Source organism: Miniopterus schreibersii (genome assembly GCF_964146895.1).
Source record: "Miniopterus schreibersii genome assembly, chromosome: 2".
NCBI classification, from domain to species: domain Eukaryota; kingdom Metazoa; phylum Chordata; class Mammalia; order Chiroptera; family Miniopteridae; genus Miniopterus; species Miniopterus schreibersii.
In genome coordinates, this window is record NC_138102.1 from 159,531,122 (window position 1) to 159,552,843 (window position 21,722).

At 35.0% G+C, this 21,722-nt stretch overlaps 1 protein-coding gene across 2 annotated transcripts in view; it reads right to left on the bottom strand.

Annotated features, from left to right (window-relative positions):
- The window catches only part of PDE3A (phosphodiesterase 3A), a 262,353-nt gene that overhangs the window by 93,413 nt on the left and 147,218 nt on the right, over nucleotides 1–21,722 (bottom strand). For both annotated transcript variants that reach the window (XM_081127317.1, XM_081127318.1), the window contains exon 2: nucleotides 5,902–5,952. In XM_081127317.1, the coding sequence (XP_080983443.1) occupies nucleotides 5,902–5,952 (51 nt within the window). The remainder of the gene's footprint in view (nucleotides 1–5,901; nucleotides 5,953–21,722) is intronic.

A 21,722-nucleotide genomic window follows, 5' to 3' on the forward strand; every position in this document is an offset into this window, starting at 1 on the left:
CTTCACATTCTCTTACAGAAACAAAGTATTTAACCCAGAAAACAATCTGTCACCAAATGAGACCACTAGGAGGCAAATCCTTAGGTTCATCAACTTTAGGTGCTAGTTATCAACAGACTCATTCTCTTCAAGGACCAAGGAGAAAGGATACTGAGGTATACTAACTTCCCATTGAAATTCATCCTTGAGACTTAAAATAGTGCTGCAAAAGCTAACTGATCTAGGTAGGTGCTTCTATTTCTTGAAATTTTATTTGGAGACTCCAGTACATGGTAGACAATTAAAGCCATGCTATTAAATAGGTCACAGGTGAATTTTAAGCATCCCAATAGCTTAATGTATCTAGTAACTACCCCACTCACCAGAATATTCAGCTATCTTCTATTGTGCATACATACAATACTTCAATTATTTAGAAACATACAGACGAGAATTTCACTGTCTAAAGGGATACTTCAATCACTTGAAGACTAGAGAGATCATACGAAATGTTTCTTCACTAAGAGGTCTTAAATCTAGTTGATAAGGCCTGGCTGGTAGTCAGTAAGTCAACAACATACTAAATGATTAAAAAACCTACTAGTCTCTAACTATGGATAAACAAGAGTCGGCTGGTTCCCAGTACATTAAAATGTTCTTAAATTTATGAATTCACAAATTGAAGTAATCTCTTCCCACAAAGACCCTCAATTAAGTTACAAGTAAATTACTGGCTCCGTGGAACCTCCTTTAGAACTTTTAGCTTTACAGAGGAGAGAAATATTCTACTATCTCTCTCAACTTCCCACTGGAAAACTTTTCCTCAAAAATTTAAAAGAAAAAAAAAAAATACCACCCCCAGCTAATCGCCTTCTGAGAATTTCTTCCCCTGACTTCATTTGGTATTACTGGGAATGCTGCCAGCTGAAGGAGTTCTGCATGCTGCTGGAAGTTTATTTATCTGTTAGCATCTTCCCTAATTTGGATGATCTACTACTTGAGAGAACAGACTTTAAAAAAAGAAGAAGAAAAATCAGCCTGAAAGAGGTGAGTGAGCTGACAAATTATGTCACAAAATTATTGAGAACAGAGTAAACAAATCAGTGTGAATTAAATCCTTGCTGAGTCCAAAGAGTCATATGCAATTAAATGTTAGAATGTACTTGAAGCAAGATGTATATTGTTTTTAAAATCAGAAACATTTGACATGAAAGGTACACGTCTTATCCTCTGTGATAATGCACATATGATATGATTTAAGGGGATTAGGTCAAATTTGAGAAAGTCTCTTATTTACTAAGCACGTAGGGGGAAAGACAGGAGATGCTTATTCTATCCTGATAATGATTAATGCCCTCAGTACTAGCTTATTTTTTTCTTTACCCTCTGAACTCAGGCTGACTTTAGATAAAGCTATATGCTTTTGAAGGCCAAAGTTGGTTAGTTCATTTTTGACTCCTCAAAGGCTCAAAAAATGCCTGGCATACATTGGTGATTTTTGAAACAAAGTAAAGTAGGTTAAAATTTGTCTTGCAGTTTACCCCCTCACATCTGTGACAGCTGTCTGCTTTCTACTAGGTATTTCTTAATGATCGGACATCAAGCCAGCCCTCTTTTTTAGATATCTAAAACCACACTAACTCCATATATTTTCTATCACTCGAGATTTTCCACTATTATATCCCAAATTTATGTACCCTTTTTCTACCAAGAAAATTGAAGTCATTGGGCACACAGCATTTCTTTCATTTTGTAATATCTGTGCCTATTGTCTCTTGTTCTTGTATAGGTATCTCTACTTTCTTTCCCAAGGTTCTTCATTGGTGCTTTTTGCTGGATCTACCAAGTGGCTCACTTGAGTACATGGTCAGTTTTTTTGAAGTGGGGTGAATGGTGGGGTTTGGGGCGAGGACTCGTGGAGTATGAGAAAAACCTGTAAACAGGTGCCAAAAGGGCCACTTTAGAAGCGAGTGCATTCCTATCCCTGAACCACGCTATATTTCTCAGATCTTAAACAGGTCACTATTAAGAATTTTCAGTGTTTTCTTCTCTACACCAATTTTTAATAATTAAGACATGTATCTCACCCTAGCATTTAAAAAGACATTTTGCCCTGGCTGCTGTGACTCAGTTGGTTGGAGCATTGTCCCATATACCGAAAGGTGGCAGGTTCAATTACCGGTCAGGGCACATACACAGGTCAGGGGTTCTTTGCCAGGTTGGGGTTCTTATGGAAGGCAACCAATGGATGTTCTCTCTCTCTCTGTCTCTCCTCCCCCTCCCTCTCTCTAAAATCAATAAGCATATCCTCGGGTGAGGATTTTAAAAAAAGACATTTCACTCACTTCTGCTGCCTAATCCCACTTGTTTGTTTTTTTAAAAATAAAACCCAAAACTCCCCTAAAAGTGCTTCCTATTATCTTATACAATTCTCATTCTTAATTTCTGTATTCTGCTTTCCAACACTTCTTGATCAAAACTGCATTCTCAAAGTTCCCTAGTATCCTGCTAATCACTAAACCCAAAGGCATTCCCCATGGTTTTTGTCCCTTGAAACTTCGTGTGTGGCCTTAGCGCTCTTCTGGGTGTAGCCCGATGGCGCACTACGTCTGACTCTGCATCAGTTCTCCTTCCGCTGGTCTCCAGTGAGACCACCTGGTGCTTTAACTCTCTCACCAGGCTCTTCCCCGAGGGGCAGCCTTTCTTCTGTTTTTCTCGTCTAATGTTCTTCTTCCAGGATCTATCCACCAATGTCGTTCGATGGCCACATGATTAGCATTCCCAAATTGACATCTGCTCTAATCTGGCTATAGGGCGCCAGAGGAGAACCTCAAGTATTGTCTGGAATTCTGTTTGGGATTGTCACCTTCACTTCCCACTGAACTTCCCTTAATGCATCATGCTCCCTGTACACTGGTCTGTGTTAATAGCATTAACCCTTCGAGTACTGGGTTTCAAATTCTTCTCACTTCCTCCTCATATCTAATCAATAATGTACGACATTCCCTGGTTCATTCCTTCACAGCAGTTCCTGCAACAGTCCCCAGTCAATAAGTGTTTATCAAGAAGTTACAAAGAAGATTCACATACATCCAGATTGTCCCACATGCTGCTACTTCAGACTTTTACTCAAGCTTTCCCATCCACCTTTCCCTCTTTTTGAGCTTCTAAAACCTTACCCACCCTTGCAGGCTCACCTCAGATACCAGCAACTCTAAGAAGGACTTCCGTTCTACTAGGGATAAATACTCTGTCCAACCTAAACCTCTATCACTCTTTGTTTATATATTGAATATTACATCTACCAGTCTGAATTATATGCAAATTATATACAGGGTGCGGAAAAAGTAGGTTTATAGTTGTTTGTATGGAAAAGAATATAATAATTAATAAATATCACAAGAAAAAACTGTTTCACAGACTCACAACTGTAAACCTACTTTTGCCCCACCCCGTATTTAAATATTGCTCTGTTTCCAACCATAACTTGTGAGCTCTTGGAAAGCAGTAACCTTGTCAGTCAGTTTTTCTTCAATGTTAGACCTATACATAGTCAGTACTTAAAATCTATCTTCACTGAAACTAAACTGAGATGGAATTTGAGCAAGGCCTTGGGATATTAACAAAATATTAAGAGATCTGTGTTCAAGTGCAGTTTGTCTGAAATTCCTTTTGAATGACGACTGAAAGGCATCTTATAGTCCAAGGAAATAATAGCAAGATAAAGAAGAATCAGTGATATAAAACATACACACAATGTCTTTTTGTCCCAATAGGAATTAAAATTAGATAAGAGGTTATTACTTAATGCTTAATTTTTTAATCTGACATTTCCCCCCAAAAGCTTTTTGTTGTAGTTGTTATTGTTTTTATTTTTTGGTGTGTGTTTTGCTTTTTACCTTGGTGTGCTACATTTAGAATACTTATTTAGCTAGTTGAAAGGCCTAAGGAAGACCTTGATGCTGATTATGGTCATTCATGCAAGAATGTTTCAATGCGTTTGCTGTTTAGAATCACCTCAATCTTTCAAATATCATCAAATGTTATTTATTTTGAGTGTGTATGTAGAATTCTGAAGTTTTATAACTATGTGCAATACACTAAATTGAAAAAAAAATTCATTCTGGGATTTTTATGTTTAAAGTTATCATAAATAATGTTGTACTTTTATAAAAATTTTTTTTTCTGACTTATATTGAGAGAGAGACCAGTCCAAAGCTGAAGATAAATTATATTCCAATAAATCATAACAGGAGTAAATATTACATATTTTAAACAACGATTTTTTAATGTAACACTACATTACTTTGAAGGGACATGCCCTCAGCAAGTTACTTGGCATGTTTGAATATGGAATGTCTTTAGTGGCAGTAATCAGAAACCATGGAATTTCTTATTTGTGCTCATCTTTACTTTTTGCTGTTGTTATTGTTAATCCTCACCGAAGGACATTTTTTCCATTAATTTTTAGAGAGAGTAGAAGGGAAGGAAGGAGGAGGGAGAGAGAGAAGCGTCAATGTGTGAGGGATTGTGTAACAGCAATTGGTTGCCTCCTGCACACACTCCGGCCTGGGTGGGGATCGAACCTGCAACCCAGGTATATGCCCTTGACCGGAAATCAAATTCGAGACCCTTTGGTGCACAGGCCGACACTCTAATGACTTAGCCACGCAGGCCAGTGCTCATCTTTACTTTCTATTGGTTTAGAATCACAAAACATCTAACATACATTAATGTCATCATTTCATTAATGACTTTTCCACAAATTCTGATTTAAAATATTACTGATATGGACACAGAGTTGCTGCCAGAGAAAAAGGAGAAGTGAGGGGTAGGAAAAAGCAAGTCACAAATTCTTTTGGATAATCTAAACTGATAATGAACAAAAGTAAAATGACAGCTATTCAAGTATCAACGCGAAACAACCGACTGACTTGGTTTTCTTTTCCCAGGGACCTAAATTAAAAAGTTAACCACGCAAACGTAATGTCAGCACAGGCCCACGTCAGCGCTGTAAAACACTTGGGAGAATCTCACATTCCACAATGAACTTTCATGGACAGCACTGCACATTCAACTCTTTTTAAACCGTATTTCTTCGCAGTAAGTGCAAAATGTGAGCAGCAGAGGTAAAAATGTCCCACCTATTTAATTTTCCTTTGGCATGTTTATCGCCAGGTAAACACAGGCTGCTATGGGATAAATTATTTTTATATTTCTTCACAAAATATCCTGGGAGGAGAGATAATTTTCTGAGGGTAAAAACTCAGCCTTTATTCTGTCAGGCAAAGTAATTATGGAAGCAAAACAAATCCACATTGTCTAATTAGGTCATTAAAAAGCATGAATGCGTCATGGAAGCTTTTCTCCTTGCCTAAGACATAAAGTAAGACAATGAAAACAGTCTGGTAATATAGAAAGGTTCAGAATTTGTTTCTTTTCAAAATAATAGGTCCTTTCATCTTTCTGTTTCCCTAAGACGAAGACAGTTAATTTAGAGACAAAATCTGTAATTAGTTCAGGGTTTAGTCTGATTATATTTCAAAATATTTAACCAAACACAGGAAGATAGAGAAAAGAAAATACATAGAAAAATTATCAAAGGAAGTGAATAAAATCAAGAGAGTGAGTCGCTGATCAAAATGTGTTGGGCAGAGACAAGCTGAGTATAAAATCTGCATTCAGAGAAACGCAGCCAATCTGGGACACCAGGAAGCTCTTAGGAGGGATACACTGGCTTCTGCCTCTGGGACTTGAAAGCAGGCTTTAATTATAGCTAACTTAAGTAAAAACAAATGGCATGATTATATTGCCTCTTCCTCTCTCTACTTCTTATTATTTTTTTGAGTCTTAGAAATCTCACGGCTCAAAGTGTTAGAAACCAAATGCAAAAAAGGAAAGGAAAAAACAAACAAAACTTACCTGTGATCCTCTTGGCCCTCGCTTGTGATCCCATTCTGAATGCCCCATGAGCTGTAAGAGAATAGAATAATTACAGTAAATGAAATGAGACTTATTTTACACGGCAAATATTTTTACTCTTTCTTTTAAAGAATTAGGATTTTGAAATGTACGTTTTCATAGTAATGTATTAAATAGCCATCATGAATAAATTGAACGCACATGAAGAAATAAACTTCTGGTTTAATAGGTAATGTTTCAATTGCTGGTAGTTTTGAAGATATTTTGATATCACTGTGTGACAAAAAGAGTTTGCTAATGTATAGTTTTATAGTTCATCGTCAGGAACATCCTGGATAGATGCTAATCCGTGTTAAGCTTCATCTGCATATCATTAAGCTCCTAGTTTATTAGGAAAATATGCCAAAGAAATCCACTAGTGTAGCTTAATCTATTGTCATAAATGGTAAAAAACCAGAAGGCCAAAATATTTCAATAATTCTTAGCTCTGTTTTGATAATATCACAGAAATAAGAGTGTTCTACAGAGCAAAATTTTTTAATGTGAAAGAAGCCCCAAAGTCACCATGCAGATTTTCATAAAATAGAGACTACAAAACATTACGAAGCTATTCCCATTGTTGTAATAGCCCTGAGCTACTCTGCTTACCTGGCATATTTACTTATTGAAAATAACATTTAACTAGAGGAACATTAAGAAAATACAAAATATGGACTGAGAGGAATAAAATGTTACTCAGTTGTCCAGTACACTCACTACGCACGAGTGCTCCTGCCACTGCTAATCCAGCATGCTAATAAAACAGGCTATACAACACATTTATGCACACTATTTTCTCCATGTAACAGCACGACTCCAGCAGATGTGATGACAAAAAAACAACTGTTCGCAAAGCAACAGAAAATAATATACCTTAGAACATTATTAAGAAATGCTTGGTAACAACATACAAAGCTTTGCTGATGGTCATACAACGCTCCTGGTGAAGAAGACTGAATTCTATAAAAATTTTAAGTGCTCAGTTCTACCCAAATTTACAGGTTTACCTCAATTTCAATCAAAAGCTAATTGTACTTTTCAAGAAAATTAAAAAAACAATAACCTAATTTTATCTGAGAGAATAAACTTATAAGAATCAGAAAAATATTAGGAGAGATAAAAATACCATAGTGGTTGTTAAAAGATATTATAATATTTAACCGAATTATGGAATAATGACTAAAGACTCAAAATATAAATGAATGAGATGCAGTCAACATTTCATTTTTGAAGTGAACTCAAGGATGTGTAGCAACAAAATGTGAAAAAGAAAATTCAAAAATCAGTGAGCATTTTCTGCACTATTCAACAAATGAAAGGAGAGAAAGAGAGTTTTGGGGCTGAACCTTATCGTATACACAAAAAAAATTCTAGGGAAATAAAAAGATTTAAATTTTAGAAAGATGAAACTATCAGTATGAAATAGAATAAAATCCAGGCATATCTTACCTTAGAGTGTAAATAGATTTTCTAACTTAATAATAATAATAATAATAATAATAATAATAATAATAAAAACACAGAGGATCAATCAATCTAACTACATAAAACCTTTGAATGTTAGCACAAATGCCACATTGGCAAAATACCTGCAGTAAACAAATAATATATCTTCAGTATATTAAGAGCGCTACCAAATTCAAAGAAACAAAATCCTAGTGATAACAGGGAATTTTCAGATGACAATTTACAGAATAAATATCAATAGTCAGTAGACTTATGCAAAAATTTAATTTGAATGGAAGTAAAAAATTCAGTATAAGTAACAAAAAACTACTATTTCCTATTAAATTAGCAAATTAATAATGTTGAATATTGGTGAGGATTTAATGAGACAAGTGACATATATATTGCTAGCACTTGGCAAAAAATACACACACACATAAACACATAGATACACACTACATATATATATTTCATATATAAAAATGTAATAGCAATTTTAATACATATTACATACTCTTTAAAATTCATGTCCTTTGTACCAGTAAATCATATGTAAAACTCCAGTAATTACAATGTGTTATCACAGTGTTATCTAGCAAAAGGGAAACTATCCAATAAATTATAGTATAGAAAACAAACACACACACACATATATATCTCAATTATATATATATATATATATATATGTCAAATATACATAACATATGTATATTAATTAAAATTTGGCTTTCAGGACCTTTTCAAAAAATTACATGAGGAACACTCATGGTGAAAAATGTAACATAGTAATTTTAAATTTCTCATTTTTGGTAAGACATAGTCAATTACTGTAAGCCTTGGAAGTTAAAACAATAATTTAATTATAGTTTAGCTAGCACATAATTTTGGGTAAATTAGCCCAGATAATCATCACATAAAATTGAATGTTCACAGTGTTGCTATTTAATGCTTTTTTAAAAAAATAATTCTGGATTTATTGGTATTATACCTGCTAGTAAATATTAATTAATACTAATTTAAAGTTGATTGTAATAAAGTTAGCAGACACTAGTCAACTAGTGAAATAGTCTGATTTAGAAACATATAAATTAGGACACTTAGTTGTTCACCAGAGCTATCAAAAATAATTCTTGACACATTTCAGTCATCTGCCTCATTGAGGCCTTGGGTTATCTTTCATTAATAATAGGGAGAGGAGATGCTTGTCTTGCAAACTTTAAAGAGATGGTAAACTTGAGCACTAGGCTGTTAGAGCAAAAATGATTTTTAAGCATAAGTCTTACCATTTCTTTTCCCTCACTGTTTAATCTTCTGAAGAGAATACTTTCTAAAAGTCTGTTATGACTATCATTCTCATTGTGAATGAGTTTAAACTAACAAGGTAACTTGGTAAATTCTACTGTGTATGAGCATCACAATAAAAAGAGGTAAATAAATCTCACAAACACGAATTGTAATCCACAATATACTGCTTTAAGAGAATATTTGATGATGATCAGTAGTAAATCAAGAAGGCAAACATTTAGCCAGGATCAGAACTAAAATCGGAAAAGTGTGGAATTCTCTCCCCTCTGCCATTAACTATCTTATAGATGATGATTTTTAGTCAAAGAACAAAAACATTCAAAATGATCATCACTTGCTACAAGATAAATTTGTTAATTTACAAACCAGAACTTATAAAATAAACCTCCAAAAATTTAATCTAAATCTGACTTTTTCCTTTGAAGTATAAAACAGTTAAATTGGCCAAAATTTATGTATCAGAGATAGTTATTTCCCAGAATTATACAAGAGATGAATGAGAGAGATTTAGGGTAAAGAAACTCTATTCTATTATAGCAGTATATTTTAATATCATATTTATATTATATTTTAATGCTCTGAGTTGACCAAGCATGTGATATTTTTAAATGTATACTATTACTGCTTTCTTCAAAGTAATGAAAAGTTGTAGAAATCTGCATGCTAAGTAAAATATAATCTAAACAGGAATGAACTTTGAAATGATAAATGCGATACCAGAATGTTCTTGTCCAATGGAAATCAACAGAATATTTTTCCCTTTGCACTTGAGGAAATCATACCAGGGTTTTACCAGTAAAACTCTACTTTGAATTAAAATAATCTGAGCCAAAAATCAGCATTAATTATTTCAGTTGGTGTTATGTGACTGGTTATACTATTTTTTGTAATTTGTTTTTTAAATGCAGAGAAAGGTGGTGGTGGTGGTGGGGTGCTGGATAGGATGTCGGGTCCCTATACCTCTCCATACCTGGCACAGATGGGGTGCTGGGTGGAGAGTGGGGAAGTGAGGATGAGCTTCATATTAGCACATGTAGCATATGAATATTTATCCTACTTGCTTATAGAATTTATTTTGCTGCCATAAGAGCACTGTCCTCAGATCATGAACCAAAGACTAAAATAAGCAGAATGTTTTTAATAGTCCTTAAAAAAGAAAAAAAATACACGAACTAATACAAAATGATATTGAATGTAATATTATATATATATATATACACAAACACACACACACACATATACTTTTGATTAAATGAAAAACATGGTTAAGATGGTAAATTCTATGCTATGTTACCACAATCAAAAAATAAATGCAAGAAAACGCTGTACCAGAAAAGAAAAACACCCATAGTGTGATTAAACTGCCTGGCTCATTTATTATTACAGATATTTACATTAAAATGAAGCACTTGGCAACTGGTACATCTTCCTGTTAAAGAAGAACCACAGGGCTAAACGTTTTAGGACCTACAGAGGCATCTCCCTAACCCCACTCTCTTGACTAATGATGAAGACAAATGAAAAGAATTGTTTGGTTATAATAAATAGTAAAAACGAGAGATTGCACGATGAAGCCCATGAATTTCAGAATTAAGCGCAAACTGATGTTGATGTTATATTAATGAGAAAGTCAAAACATCCTTTGAATCAAACAGGTAGGATTAGTATTGAATTGCAGATGACCAAAGTAATCATCTGACATTTTCATGGGATTAGATAAAAGACAGAAATGGGTCGTGGCCAATGAGAAACAGAGGTTGAAATTGTGGAATTATTATTTTCTTTTTGCAACTGAGTTCATCTGGACTAAGCTTTCAAGATCAACAAGTAGCAGCATGATATCTAGGCAGTTCTGGGAAAAGGGACGACGTTTATTAACATGATACAATACTGGTTTTGGAGGAGGAATACATGATTTTAAGATTACTTATATAAAGGTGCTGGAAATGTGAAACACAGGGGAGGGGACTGAGACTGAGACTAGAAAAATGAATAAAAAAGTAGAAAACTGAAATATATTCTGGTTGACAAAAAGCACATGGCTGCTTGACTGAGGAAGGAAAAAACCACATTTGTCTCTCACCATCTATAAAAGATACTCTCTTGGCTATTTCACTGTGATTACTCCTCTGGGCCACAACATTCTAATAAGCATCTTACCAGAAGGTCTGGGGATGGATAGGTCACCAAGGTCATGCCCTCACATGGCAAACAAAATCTTGTCATCTGATGAAGAAATTCTCTTAAAAAAAACAACAACCAAAAACCAGTATCTTTCCTCCTTCCTCAGCCCCTATTAATATCGGGAGAGGCAAAACGAAGACCCTTATATTTGTTCGTAGGAAACAAGTATACGTCCTTGAAAAGAAACACAATCCGTTACATAAAGCATTTGGAAAACCCTAACTTCCTTGACACTGAGTCATTTTCATCCTTATGGAATAAATTCTTCTCTCTCTCACTTTTATTTTTAATAATAAATTTCTACATCACAGCCTTCAGCTAACAGTATGTTACACAGCACTGAGTGCCAAGGAAAACAGAGCTGCTGCCAGACGCAAAATTTAAAAAGTTCACAGGAGAAGCAAAGGAGAAGTCAGCATGGAAACAAAACGGTTCCACCCAAGCAGAGATATTTTTAATGAGAGCATGAGAAAATGAAGATAGTTGAAAATATATTCCTGTAGGTAAATTATTTTCCTTCCTTGTTTATATAGTTTTTCCCTCTACTAGTTTCTTCTCTTGTTTTTTGTTTGTTTATATAAAAATCAATGCCTTTTTAGGGGCATCTTGGAAGAAAAAATTCACCCTAGCTATTATGGATGAAAGCTGCAGGGGAACCATGACTAGTAGAAAATGATTCTTTGCATGTACTCAAAAAAGCAAAAGGCTTCAGATATGAAAAAGGGTAATGGTGCCGAGTGACAGTCACCACTCTTTTCCTCCCATTATTCTCAGAAAAACTACATTCTTCTATTTCACTTGTTAAAAATTACTAAAACATTCTTTGGAAATGCATAGAAATGCATATAAAGGTGTAAAAGTTATCACACAACCCAAAAATTACTAAAACATATTTTTGAAAATGTATAAAAATACACATAAAGATGTAGAAGTTATCACACAACCCCTTCTTCTTATGTCATCCCATCCTCACTAAATAAACATTTATCATATGCCTACTCTGTTCAAGAAACGGTTCTATGTACAACCTACCTACGTCAGTGAACAAACCAAGATTCATCCCGAGCCTCCTGGCTCTTGCAATTCTAGTGCAGGGAGATCAAACAAACAAACAAACAAACAAACATATGATGGGCCAGATGATGATAGAGCTCTAAAGAAGTCTGGGGTAGGGTAATGGCAGGTAAGGGCTGGGAAGGGAACTAATGTATACAAGTAGATCAGGGAAGTCCTTTCTGAAAATGTGATATTTTAGCAGAGAACTGTATGAAGTGAGAGGGCCAGACACACAGGTATCTGGGGAACAGGCATGTTGGGCTGAGCAAACGGAAGCTTCAAAGACCTTGAGATGGGCAGAGGAATAGTACATTTTAGTTACTTTAAGCCAAAATTTTTAACAGGGTTGGGTCTTTTTAGCCATAGATATATATTTCGTATTTATTCCCTTTCACTGATATAAAATTGTCCAAAAGTTAATCATTAGCTCTATTAATTAAAAATTACAAAGTACATTCACCAGAGAAAAACAAATGGACCGGGGATTCTCCCTTCCTCAAACTCTTACTCGATTTCATTCAATACAACAAGAATTTGGGGAGCACGTACCACACCCCTTAGATTAGTCAGAGTTCACAGCATAGATCTGCTGGCCCTTTACATGTGTTTTGTTTTTCAAAGTCATAAAATGCATCTCTTTTAACCCTATTTACTATGCTAGGCATGGAACTTCTAATTTGATAAGCAAATTAAAGCTCCTTTGCCCCTGGCATGCTCCCTTTGGATTCTTCCCTTGGCATACACTTTTTTTTTTAAACGTCTTTACTACTTACGTTTTCTCTCTCCAGAATTCCATGTGGAAAGATGGGCTTGGACTGCTCGCTTCCCTGCCCACAGGGCTCACCGAGTGACAGTCTCCTGGCCTGGAAAGACCTGTGACTGACAGCTTAGGCCAGTTCAGCTCCTTGCAGGAAAACTGCTCTTAATCCTCGGTGTAGTTTCCCTTTTCCTCATTGCCCACGGAGCAAGAAGGCCAAGACTACATTGCCCTCTGCAGAAAACAGGCACTGCAAGTCTGCATTTGGCTCAGGCCTTAGCCCAAAGGTGTTAACAGAATCCCTGAGGCTCCCACACATTGTCACCCAACCCTCCTGGGTTCTACGTGGGGTTTGGGGCCTAGGAAGGCCTAATACAAATGGTACTAAAAAAGACTGAACCTCCTTAATAATTAAATTTACAAACTGGGGGACTCCACATGCTTCCTTTGGGGAAACCAAAGGTATCAGCAGCAGCCTCAGTTCTCAGCCACAGCCCACATCCACCATCGTCGCTTCACCACACCACACCCCAGACCCATTTCACTCTGCAGTAACGTCAAATGACGGGATGCTACTGAAAACTTCATGGGGAAGCAGGACATGGTCATATTACACAGAATACCACGAAAAGCCACAAAAATATCCATCAGAGATCTCCAAGGGTATTATAAAGATTTTTTGTTGTTGTTTTTTGTTTATTTTTTTGGCAGCCATCACCACCTCTTGCCCTTTACTCTTGGGGTGGGGCAAGGAAGTGAGTCTTTCAGCTGACTGATCCCAGCCTTTAATGCCTTGAGGACCTTTGCCAGAATCCAAATATCTTTTTATCATTCCCAGAAAAATTTCGCTTTCTCCCATTCTCCTCATCTTGAATCTTCAGACAAATTGGCAGAAAATAAAAGATTCTTTAGAATTGACCCTCCTTGGAAAGCATTAAGAGCCTGAAAACAGTAAAGCACTGAAAGGCTGAAATTAAAGGGTACATTTTCCTTTCGCAGTTGGTGATAACTACCTAAATTCCATCCACTGGGCAGAGAACAAACCCCTGATCCTGACTCTTAGAGTTGCAACCCAGCAGCCAGTAAAAATTTTATAAATATTAGGGAATTAGAAGAGAAATCCAAATATGCTGTAATTTGAAATCCCAGACTCTACTGCAAGTTCTGTTTCTATTTCAGATAATGATGTTCCCACATTCTGATTTAGAATGTTTCCATAATTCTATTTCTGTCCCTGTTATCATAATGACAATCACCACCCTAAACCTATATGTGGCCACTGATGCTATAAGGCTTCCATTATTTTTACTTAATATATCTTGACTATCTTGATTACATAGAATTTTTGTACTTTTATTGGTACTACTAATAACGCAATCACATCCGTCTTGTGCCGAAACATGCTGAGATACTTTATAAAAAAAATGGTAATAGAGCAAAATAAGCTTGTAAAATTCTGCATACTATAATTACTTCTTGGATAGTCCCACATATTAGCATTGTTAAAATCTGGGGGCGTCCTAAAGCAAAGGATCTTAATTCAACTAAATATTTCCAAAAGTATTTGACTATAAAACGTTTTGTTTCAAAAGAGATGAACAGTTTTCCATGGAACACATTTTAAGAAACATTTTTTACAGTTTTCTAGATGCTTTTCTTATACATTATTTTCTTTCATCATTATCAAAAAATAGAGTCATATGATCACTATTTTATGGATATAGAAATGAATTAAAAGAGGTGAAGTTATAACATAACTAGCCAGTGGTTAAACATGGATTATGTTAAGTGAAATAAGCCAGTCAGAGAAAGATAAGTACCATATGATTTCTCTTATATGTGGAATCCAATGAACAAAATAAAGTAACAAACAAAATAGAAACAGACTCACAGATACAGAAAACAGACTGACAGCTATGAGGGGAGGGGGTTGGAGGGTGAGTGAAAAAGGTGAAGGGCATAAGCAAAACAACCCCAAAACACACAGATGATTGCCAGAGGGAAAGGGGGGTAGGGGGAGGTAGAAGAGGGCAAAGGGGGGATAAATGGTGGCGGAAGGTTACTTGACTTTGGGTGGTGAGCTCACGATGCAGTATACAGATGATGTGCTGAAGAAGAAAAAGACATGAGATTTGATTTGTGTTCATGAAAGTCATGATAGTTAACATGATGGATTTACTTCTCAAAAATTCATTTTTCACTCTCTAGTCTCCACCTCCTTTTAAAAAACAACTTTTGAGTAAAAGAAGAAGTTGATTTATCTGAAAATCCTATGTAAATACAATAAATTCATGATATTTTGAAATGTTGGCTATGCAATAAACTCAAAATGTATAGAATATTACATGTCAGATGTATAGTTATATTAAATTCTCTGTTAGCACATATCATAGTACACATTATTTATTCTTGCATTCACCTGCTCAATATTCATTCAAACATTATTTTAACAACTATTTATTGGGTACCCACTGTATATCTAGCTCCATGCTCTATGCAAACATAACAAATGTTGAGCTTGCCAACCCAGAGGCACCACAGGATCCTGAAGTACCTTCTGAGTCATTAATAAAGGTGTAGCATAGTAGTTCAACATGTGGGCTCTAGAGACCGGATTGAGTGGTTCAAATCCCACCTCTGACATGATATTCAGTCTTACTAGATACAGAACCTTGGACAATTTACTTAATGTCACTTTGCTTTAGCTTCCATATCTCTAGGATATAGATAATAATAGCACCTAATTTATGTGGGGTTTCGTTGTATTAAATGAGTCATTGTATAAAGAAGGTTTAGTATATAGTACCTAGTACATAGCAATGACTCATTGAATGTTAGCTATTATTTCTATCACTGTTAATAATTACATAATATTTTCTGGTATTATTGAATTCTAATTCTTCAAGAAAAATATAATTCTCATTACATATATGGTAATATTTTATTAAGTGACAATGGGACAAATACATTCTTTGACTATGCCAACACAATTTACAAAATTTGATCAAATTTACAAGTAAAACAAAACTTCATGCATCATTACTCAGAGTAACATGTAACACATGTACATGACTAGAAAGTCTAGTGAGTCTACTGAATCAGATTCAGATTTATTTTCTGCGTAACAATTGGAAAACCCAAATTTTAACATTACTAGGTCACCGTGGTGAAGAGAGGCATGCAGAAATGAGAAATCTTCCTGAGCCATAGAAAAAATAGCAAAAGACAACGAATCACCAATAACAAATGCTTGAAAAGATCAGCTGAGGGAAAAGCTACATGAGAGTCTGTTCAATGTGGAAAAAGACTTGCATATTCAGGGGTGCCATCTATTGGAAATATGGCCAAATTTCCAAAGCAAGTGAGAGGTCTGAAAAAACAAGCAAACAAAACAAAACTAACAAACAAAAAAACCCAAATCCATGTAAATGTTTCTAAAATAACCACAATAAAAATGGGTAAACATATATAATAAACTAACTACTCAGCCATAAAAAAGATATAATATTGCCATTTACAACAACATGGATGGATCTTGAGGATACTATGCTCAGTGAAATGAGTAGGATAGAAAGAGACAAAAAACATACAATTTCACTCATACGTGGATTATAAAACAAAAAAGTAACAAATGAACTAACAAAATAAAACAAACTTACAGATACAAACAACAGAATGGTAGTTACCAGAGGGCAGAGGGGTGGGAGGACAGCAAACTGGATAAAGGGGATCAAATATACGGTAATGGAAGGAAACTAGACTATTGGTGTGAGCACACAAGAGTATATTATACAGGGTGTCCCCAAAACATGTATACACATGTTAACAGCCTATAGCTCAACTGATGTTTCTTTTCAGCCAGACTAAGTTTAGAACAAAGGAAATTCATCCTAAAATGCTACCAGAAGTTTGAAAATGCAATTGAGGTACAAACACTGCCTTTATAATTATTCAAAGTGTGTATGCATTTTTGGGACATGGGGAGTGGCCCCCAAAATGTATATACATTTTAACAGCTGATAACTCACTTAATTTTCACTCCTTTCAGGTTTAACTGATTTGAAATAATGGGTGAAGCCAGGCTAAGCTTTGAGCAAAGAAAATTTATCCACTAGAATCTTTTATGGAAATACATAAAAGATAAAGTTTACAGTATAAAACCGGCAACTGTTGATGAACTAAGAGACCACAAATACTGAACGGAATGATTCTTGATGTTTGCGATTGATTCCATTGCTCCCATTCTCAGCAGTGCCTGGGCCATAATGGTCATCAGTCTGAAAACAGGCATTGATGAAAAATTATTCATTTCTGTAGATTTTTTTAAATTTTGAAAATGAACTGTATGTTAATAAACACTGACTTTATAATCATTCAAAGTGTGCATACATTTTTGGGAACCCTATAGATATCAAATTACAATGTTGTACACTTGAAACTTATATAATGTTATTAACCAGTTTTACCTCAATAAAACAAAGCTTGTAAGTTTTGAGCAGCAAAACCAAGTGCAGTTTTCTTGTGAAATATTAAACAAGGCATTATGGCTTTAATTTATTAACTCTATCAACTTTAACTTCAGGTGAAACTCAAATCTCTGAGTAGACTGAATGTGACTATAAACCTTTATTTCAGTTAATTAAACTATCTTGTGTATTATTTCTACTAATTTGGGTGAGTAAAAGTCATTTAAAAAATAAGTCTCATTTATTATTTCTAGCTCCTTACCTGTTGTTCTTAGAGTGGATCATGCTAGTATTTTTGTTTCCCTATTTATTCAGATTCCTTTTACGCAATGCCTCATCAAAGAACTCATTTAAGGCTATTTTCCCTAGAAAATTATTAAACCTCAGTCAAACTCACCAAGGCAACTTCATGAGACTATCTATAATTTATCTTTCCTTAGAAGAAAAATTTGGAAATCCCAGGGAAAATAATGAAATCCAGACAGAGCCTCAGTTGTGGCAAAAGCTGTAACTCAAAAGATGTATGAGGTATTGCATTTGGATAGCTTTAAGTATTTTTTTCTTTTTCTTAATCAAACATTCTCATATATGACACGTGGTGTAAACAACATACAATTTCTTAAATTGTAGCATTAAACTTTATAATATGTGCTGAAAAATAGGAAAATTACTTTGATTCCCAATAATTTACATTTGTGGACCTATGAAAATATAGATATATTGTTACTTAGTTTATAAGCTGTTACATAGAGCAACGAAACTAAATCAGAGAAAAACTCTCTACTTAAATCATCTTAAAAGAAATGGTCTTAAAAACCAATACTGTGACTTTTAAAAATAAATCTCAATAATTCACGTGACTTAAACTGAACTCATCTTAAGTCTGATAAAGAACATCAAATACTGATTTCATTTTTATACAATTTCCTTTTAATGTGAAAGTTACATTTTTTCAAAAATGTTTTTTGTAAAGTCTTATTTTACTCAATGCTTAGCCACGGTTTTAAAGTAGAAATTAACTTTAATAATACATTTCTCATACCCAATATATCCAAAACATTATCATTTCAATATGTAATCAATATTTTTTAAAGGATGAATGAGACCTTCTACATTCTTTTTTCATACTAAGTCTCTGAAATTTGACGTAAGTGTAATTTTACACTTATCTTGATTGGGATAATAAACTTGAATTAGAAATAATTGCTATGTAGTTAAATTTCAAAAACTGAGAGTTGAAAAAGTAGATTCATATAAACACGTAATTCCAAACATACTTAAAAGTTTTCCAATAACAGAATCAAATATTAGTGCTTTTTTCAAGTACCCAAAAATGCTTTTCATAAAAACTTTTACGTCTTATTTTACTCAATGCTTAGCCACGTTTTTCATCAGTGCCAAGAAAACTTCAGCAGCATGACACACTCCTAAGGATCTTCCACGCTACTTCCTTCTCCATAAACAGCTTCACTTCGCGGGGGGCGGGGGGGCAGATTGACTAAAGTGGCAGAGAACAATATGTGCCACAGCCCCATTACACGTCCCTTGGGTGTCTTCTTTCCTCTGAACTTGGTATTGCTAAAATTACTTTAGTTCTACAGCCTAACAAAACTTGTGCATTTGTCCTCAGCTTCTTAAATGTCACTGGGAATAATTTATTTTAAGGCCTAGAGATACTCTCTTAGCCAAAGTTTAAGGTAAAGTATATCTATGCCCCCAAATTTTACCTAGCCCCTCAATTCTCCTTCATGGCTCCAAGGATCCGTTTGATAAATTGAAAGTAATTTTAGGGGTTGTTTGTACAACTAGTGTTCTTTTGCAGGAAAAAAAGTTACTTGGGAATTTATTCCCTTTGCAGGTGTATCATGTGGGATTCTAGGGATAAAGGGAAATAAATTAGAATATGAAATGAGGTGGAAAGGAAAAGGGAAGTGGGAGAAAAAAGGAAATGTATAGCATGAAATTGTTTGTATTTTTTTAACTGAGGTAGGTGGGATCGCAGGGGCAAGGAGGATTGCCCTCTGTGTGTGTTCTTACCTCAAGTCCCAGAGCTGAGGGGCTTATTTACTTTTTCCTTTTCTTTCTTTTTTTTTTAAAGCAACTACTATGTACCGGAGCCTCTATTAAAGGCAAAACAAAAAAGAACTGAAGCAAATCTGGAGAAAAGAAACACAAGGAAATAGACAAATAGCTACTTAACAATAGCTACTAGGAAATCTCATTCTGGGTTGGAGAAGAGGAAGATTGATTGATGTGTCAATTTAACACTGACCTCGTCGATTTGAATCAATAACTTATACAGTGGATAGGATTCTTGCATATTTGATTATGTATCTAAATTGGAAACTCCCTGGGTTGTTTCTTCAAGGGGAGGAGGGCATCTTAAAGGAAGCATACAATTAAAATTTTTTTTTTCTTGCTTCCAACCACGACTTCGAATATTAAATGTTTCACCAAGAGTATTAGGATGATTTTCCTGTTAGCCTTCATTTCTTCTTTTTTTTTGAAAGGGGGATGACTGTTCCTAGGCTGTTTCTGGCTGTAGGGTGTGTACAAAATGCCCCAGAGAGTATCCTTAGAAGACAGCCAATTCAATTCTTCAGAATCAATAAATTACACAATGTCTAGTCTCAACTTGAAAAGCATAGCCAAACTGGACTGCCCAGCTTGAGTTTGTAATGATTTTCCTCTTTCAAGCTATTATTATTCTAAACTTAAAGAATATTTATTTTTTGCAAGTTCCATAATTCAAAAAGTTCATTAAAACTAGAACCCCTTTGAATAATCCACTTTATTACTTATTACACAAAGACAATTTTAACCTCAAAAAACAGTCAAAAGTATAACACTGTATTGTCATTAAGGGAAGACTACAGACTGAAATTTCTTGAAATCAAATTCCAATTTCACTCTTACAAGCTCCATGAACCTGGTTAAGTTACTTTATCATTTCTAGGTTCAGTTTCCTCATTTGCAAAATGTAGATAATAACATTAGCCCTTCATATAATTTTTATGAAGATAAGATGAGATAATCACTTTAAGACCATTCAATAGCTTCCTATTTATTTTAGAATTAAATTTGAACTCACTGCTATAACGTACAAGGTTTAGATACTACTAATCCTGCCTAAAATAAATTTTTCCATTTCTTAGCACTGTAAGCTCATTCCCATCCTTCAGGTTTCATTTCAAATAATGCCTTCCAAGAGCCACTTTCCATCACTGACCAATCATCCACCCATCCATCCTTTCATCCATTCAATCAACTACTCATTCATCAAACATAAACAAATGTATACTGAGCACCTACCCTAGGCTGGGCTTGGTACTAGGTACTAAGTACTGGGGTCACTCTGCAGCATGACCATCTGTTTCCTGCTTTTATTGCAATCGGAAGTGATTTTGTTTATTTATTTCATTACGGTTTATTGTCTGTTTCCCATTTGAGTAAGTGCATTTTAGACAGCAGAACCCTTGCTGGTCTTATTTGCTATGTGCACTCTGCCTGACACCCATTAAGGGACTCAATAAATATTTGTTTAAATAATGACTGATTCATTCAGAAGAAAATTAAATAAGGGAAATCAGCTTGTTAGGACTTTAAATAATGTGGAGACGATGCAAATTTCTATAGTTGTGAAAGTAATTCCTGGTCCTCAATTTCATTCTGACTATAGAGTTCTCTTGCTAGAAATAAAGCATCTTATGAGATATTGTCAAATTATAATGAATAAAATGGATATGATTTTCATTTTTAAATTCTGTGGCACCTCTTGATGGAAATGTAGGCAGCCTGCCCAGCCGGGCATGGCTCAGGGGTTGAGCATTGACCTGGGATCCAGGCGATCGGAGTTCAATTCCCGGTCAGGGCACATGCCCAGGTTGCGGGCTCGATCAATGACTCTCTCATCATTGATGTTTCTATCTCTCTCTCTCCCTCTCCTTTCCTCTCTCTGAAATCAATGAAGATATATTTAAAAGGAAAAAAAAAAAAAAAAGGAAAGGAAAGGAAAGGGAAAAGAAAAGAAAAAAAAAGAAAGGAAAGGGAAAAGAAAAGAAAAGAAAAGAAAAGAAAAGAAAAGAAAAAAGAGAAAAGAAGACAGCCTGAGGTGCTGTAAACACAGGGATGCAAACAAGAGTACATAAGTAGTAAAGATGATTTACCCCTTTGCTCTAACTCAGATATTTGTACCTCTCAATCCTTGCTTTATGTGGCCAAAGACTGCTAGTTGCCCACACCAGATACATCTTACTCTTCTTTCTTCGATACAGAACCCCAATTTTCTTTCTTTAGAGACAGCAATGTGCCCAGCCTAGAAACTATATTTCCTAACCTCCCCTCATTACAGAAAAGAAAGCCATGGGACATAGTCTTGGCCAATAAGAAGTAAGCAGAATTCATCATGTGAAGCTTCCATTAAAACTCTTTAAAATGGGGAGATCCAACATAGCAGCAGAATAAGTAAAAGGTACAATCACCTTTGCCCAGGGCCAAACTGAAATTACAACTAAATTATAGAGCAATCAGCCTGAATAACCAACCATAGACTAGATGAACAGAAGTCT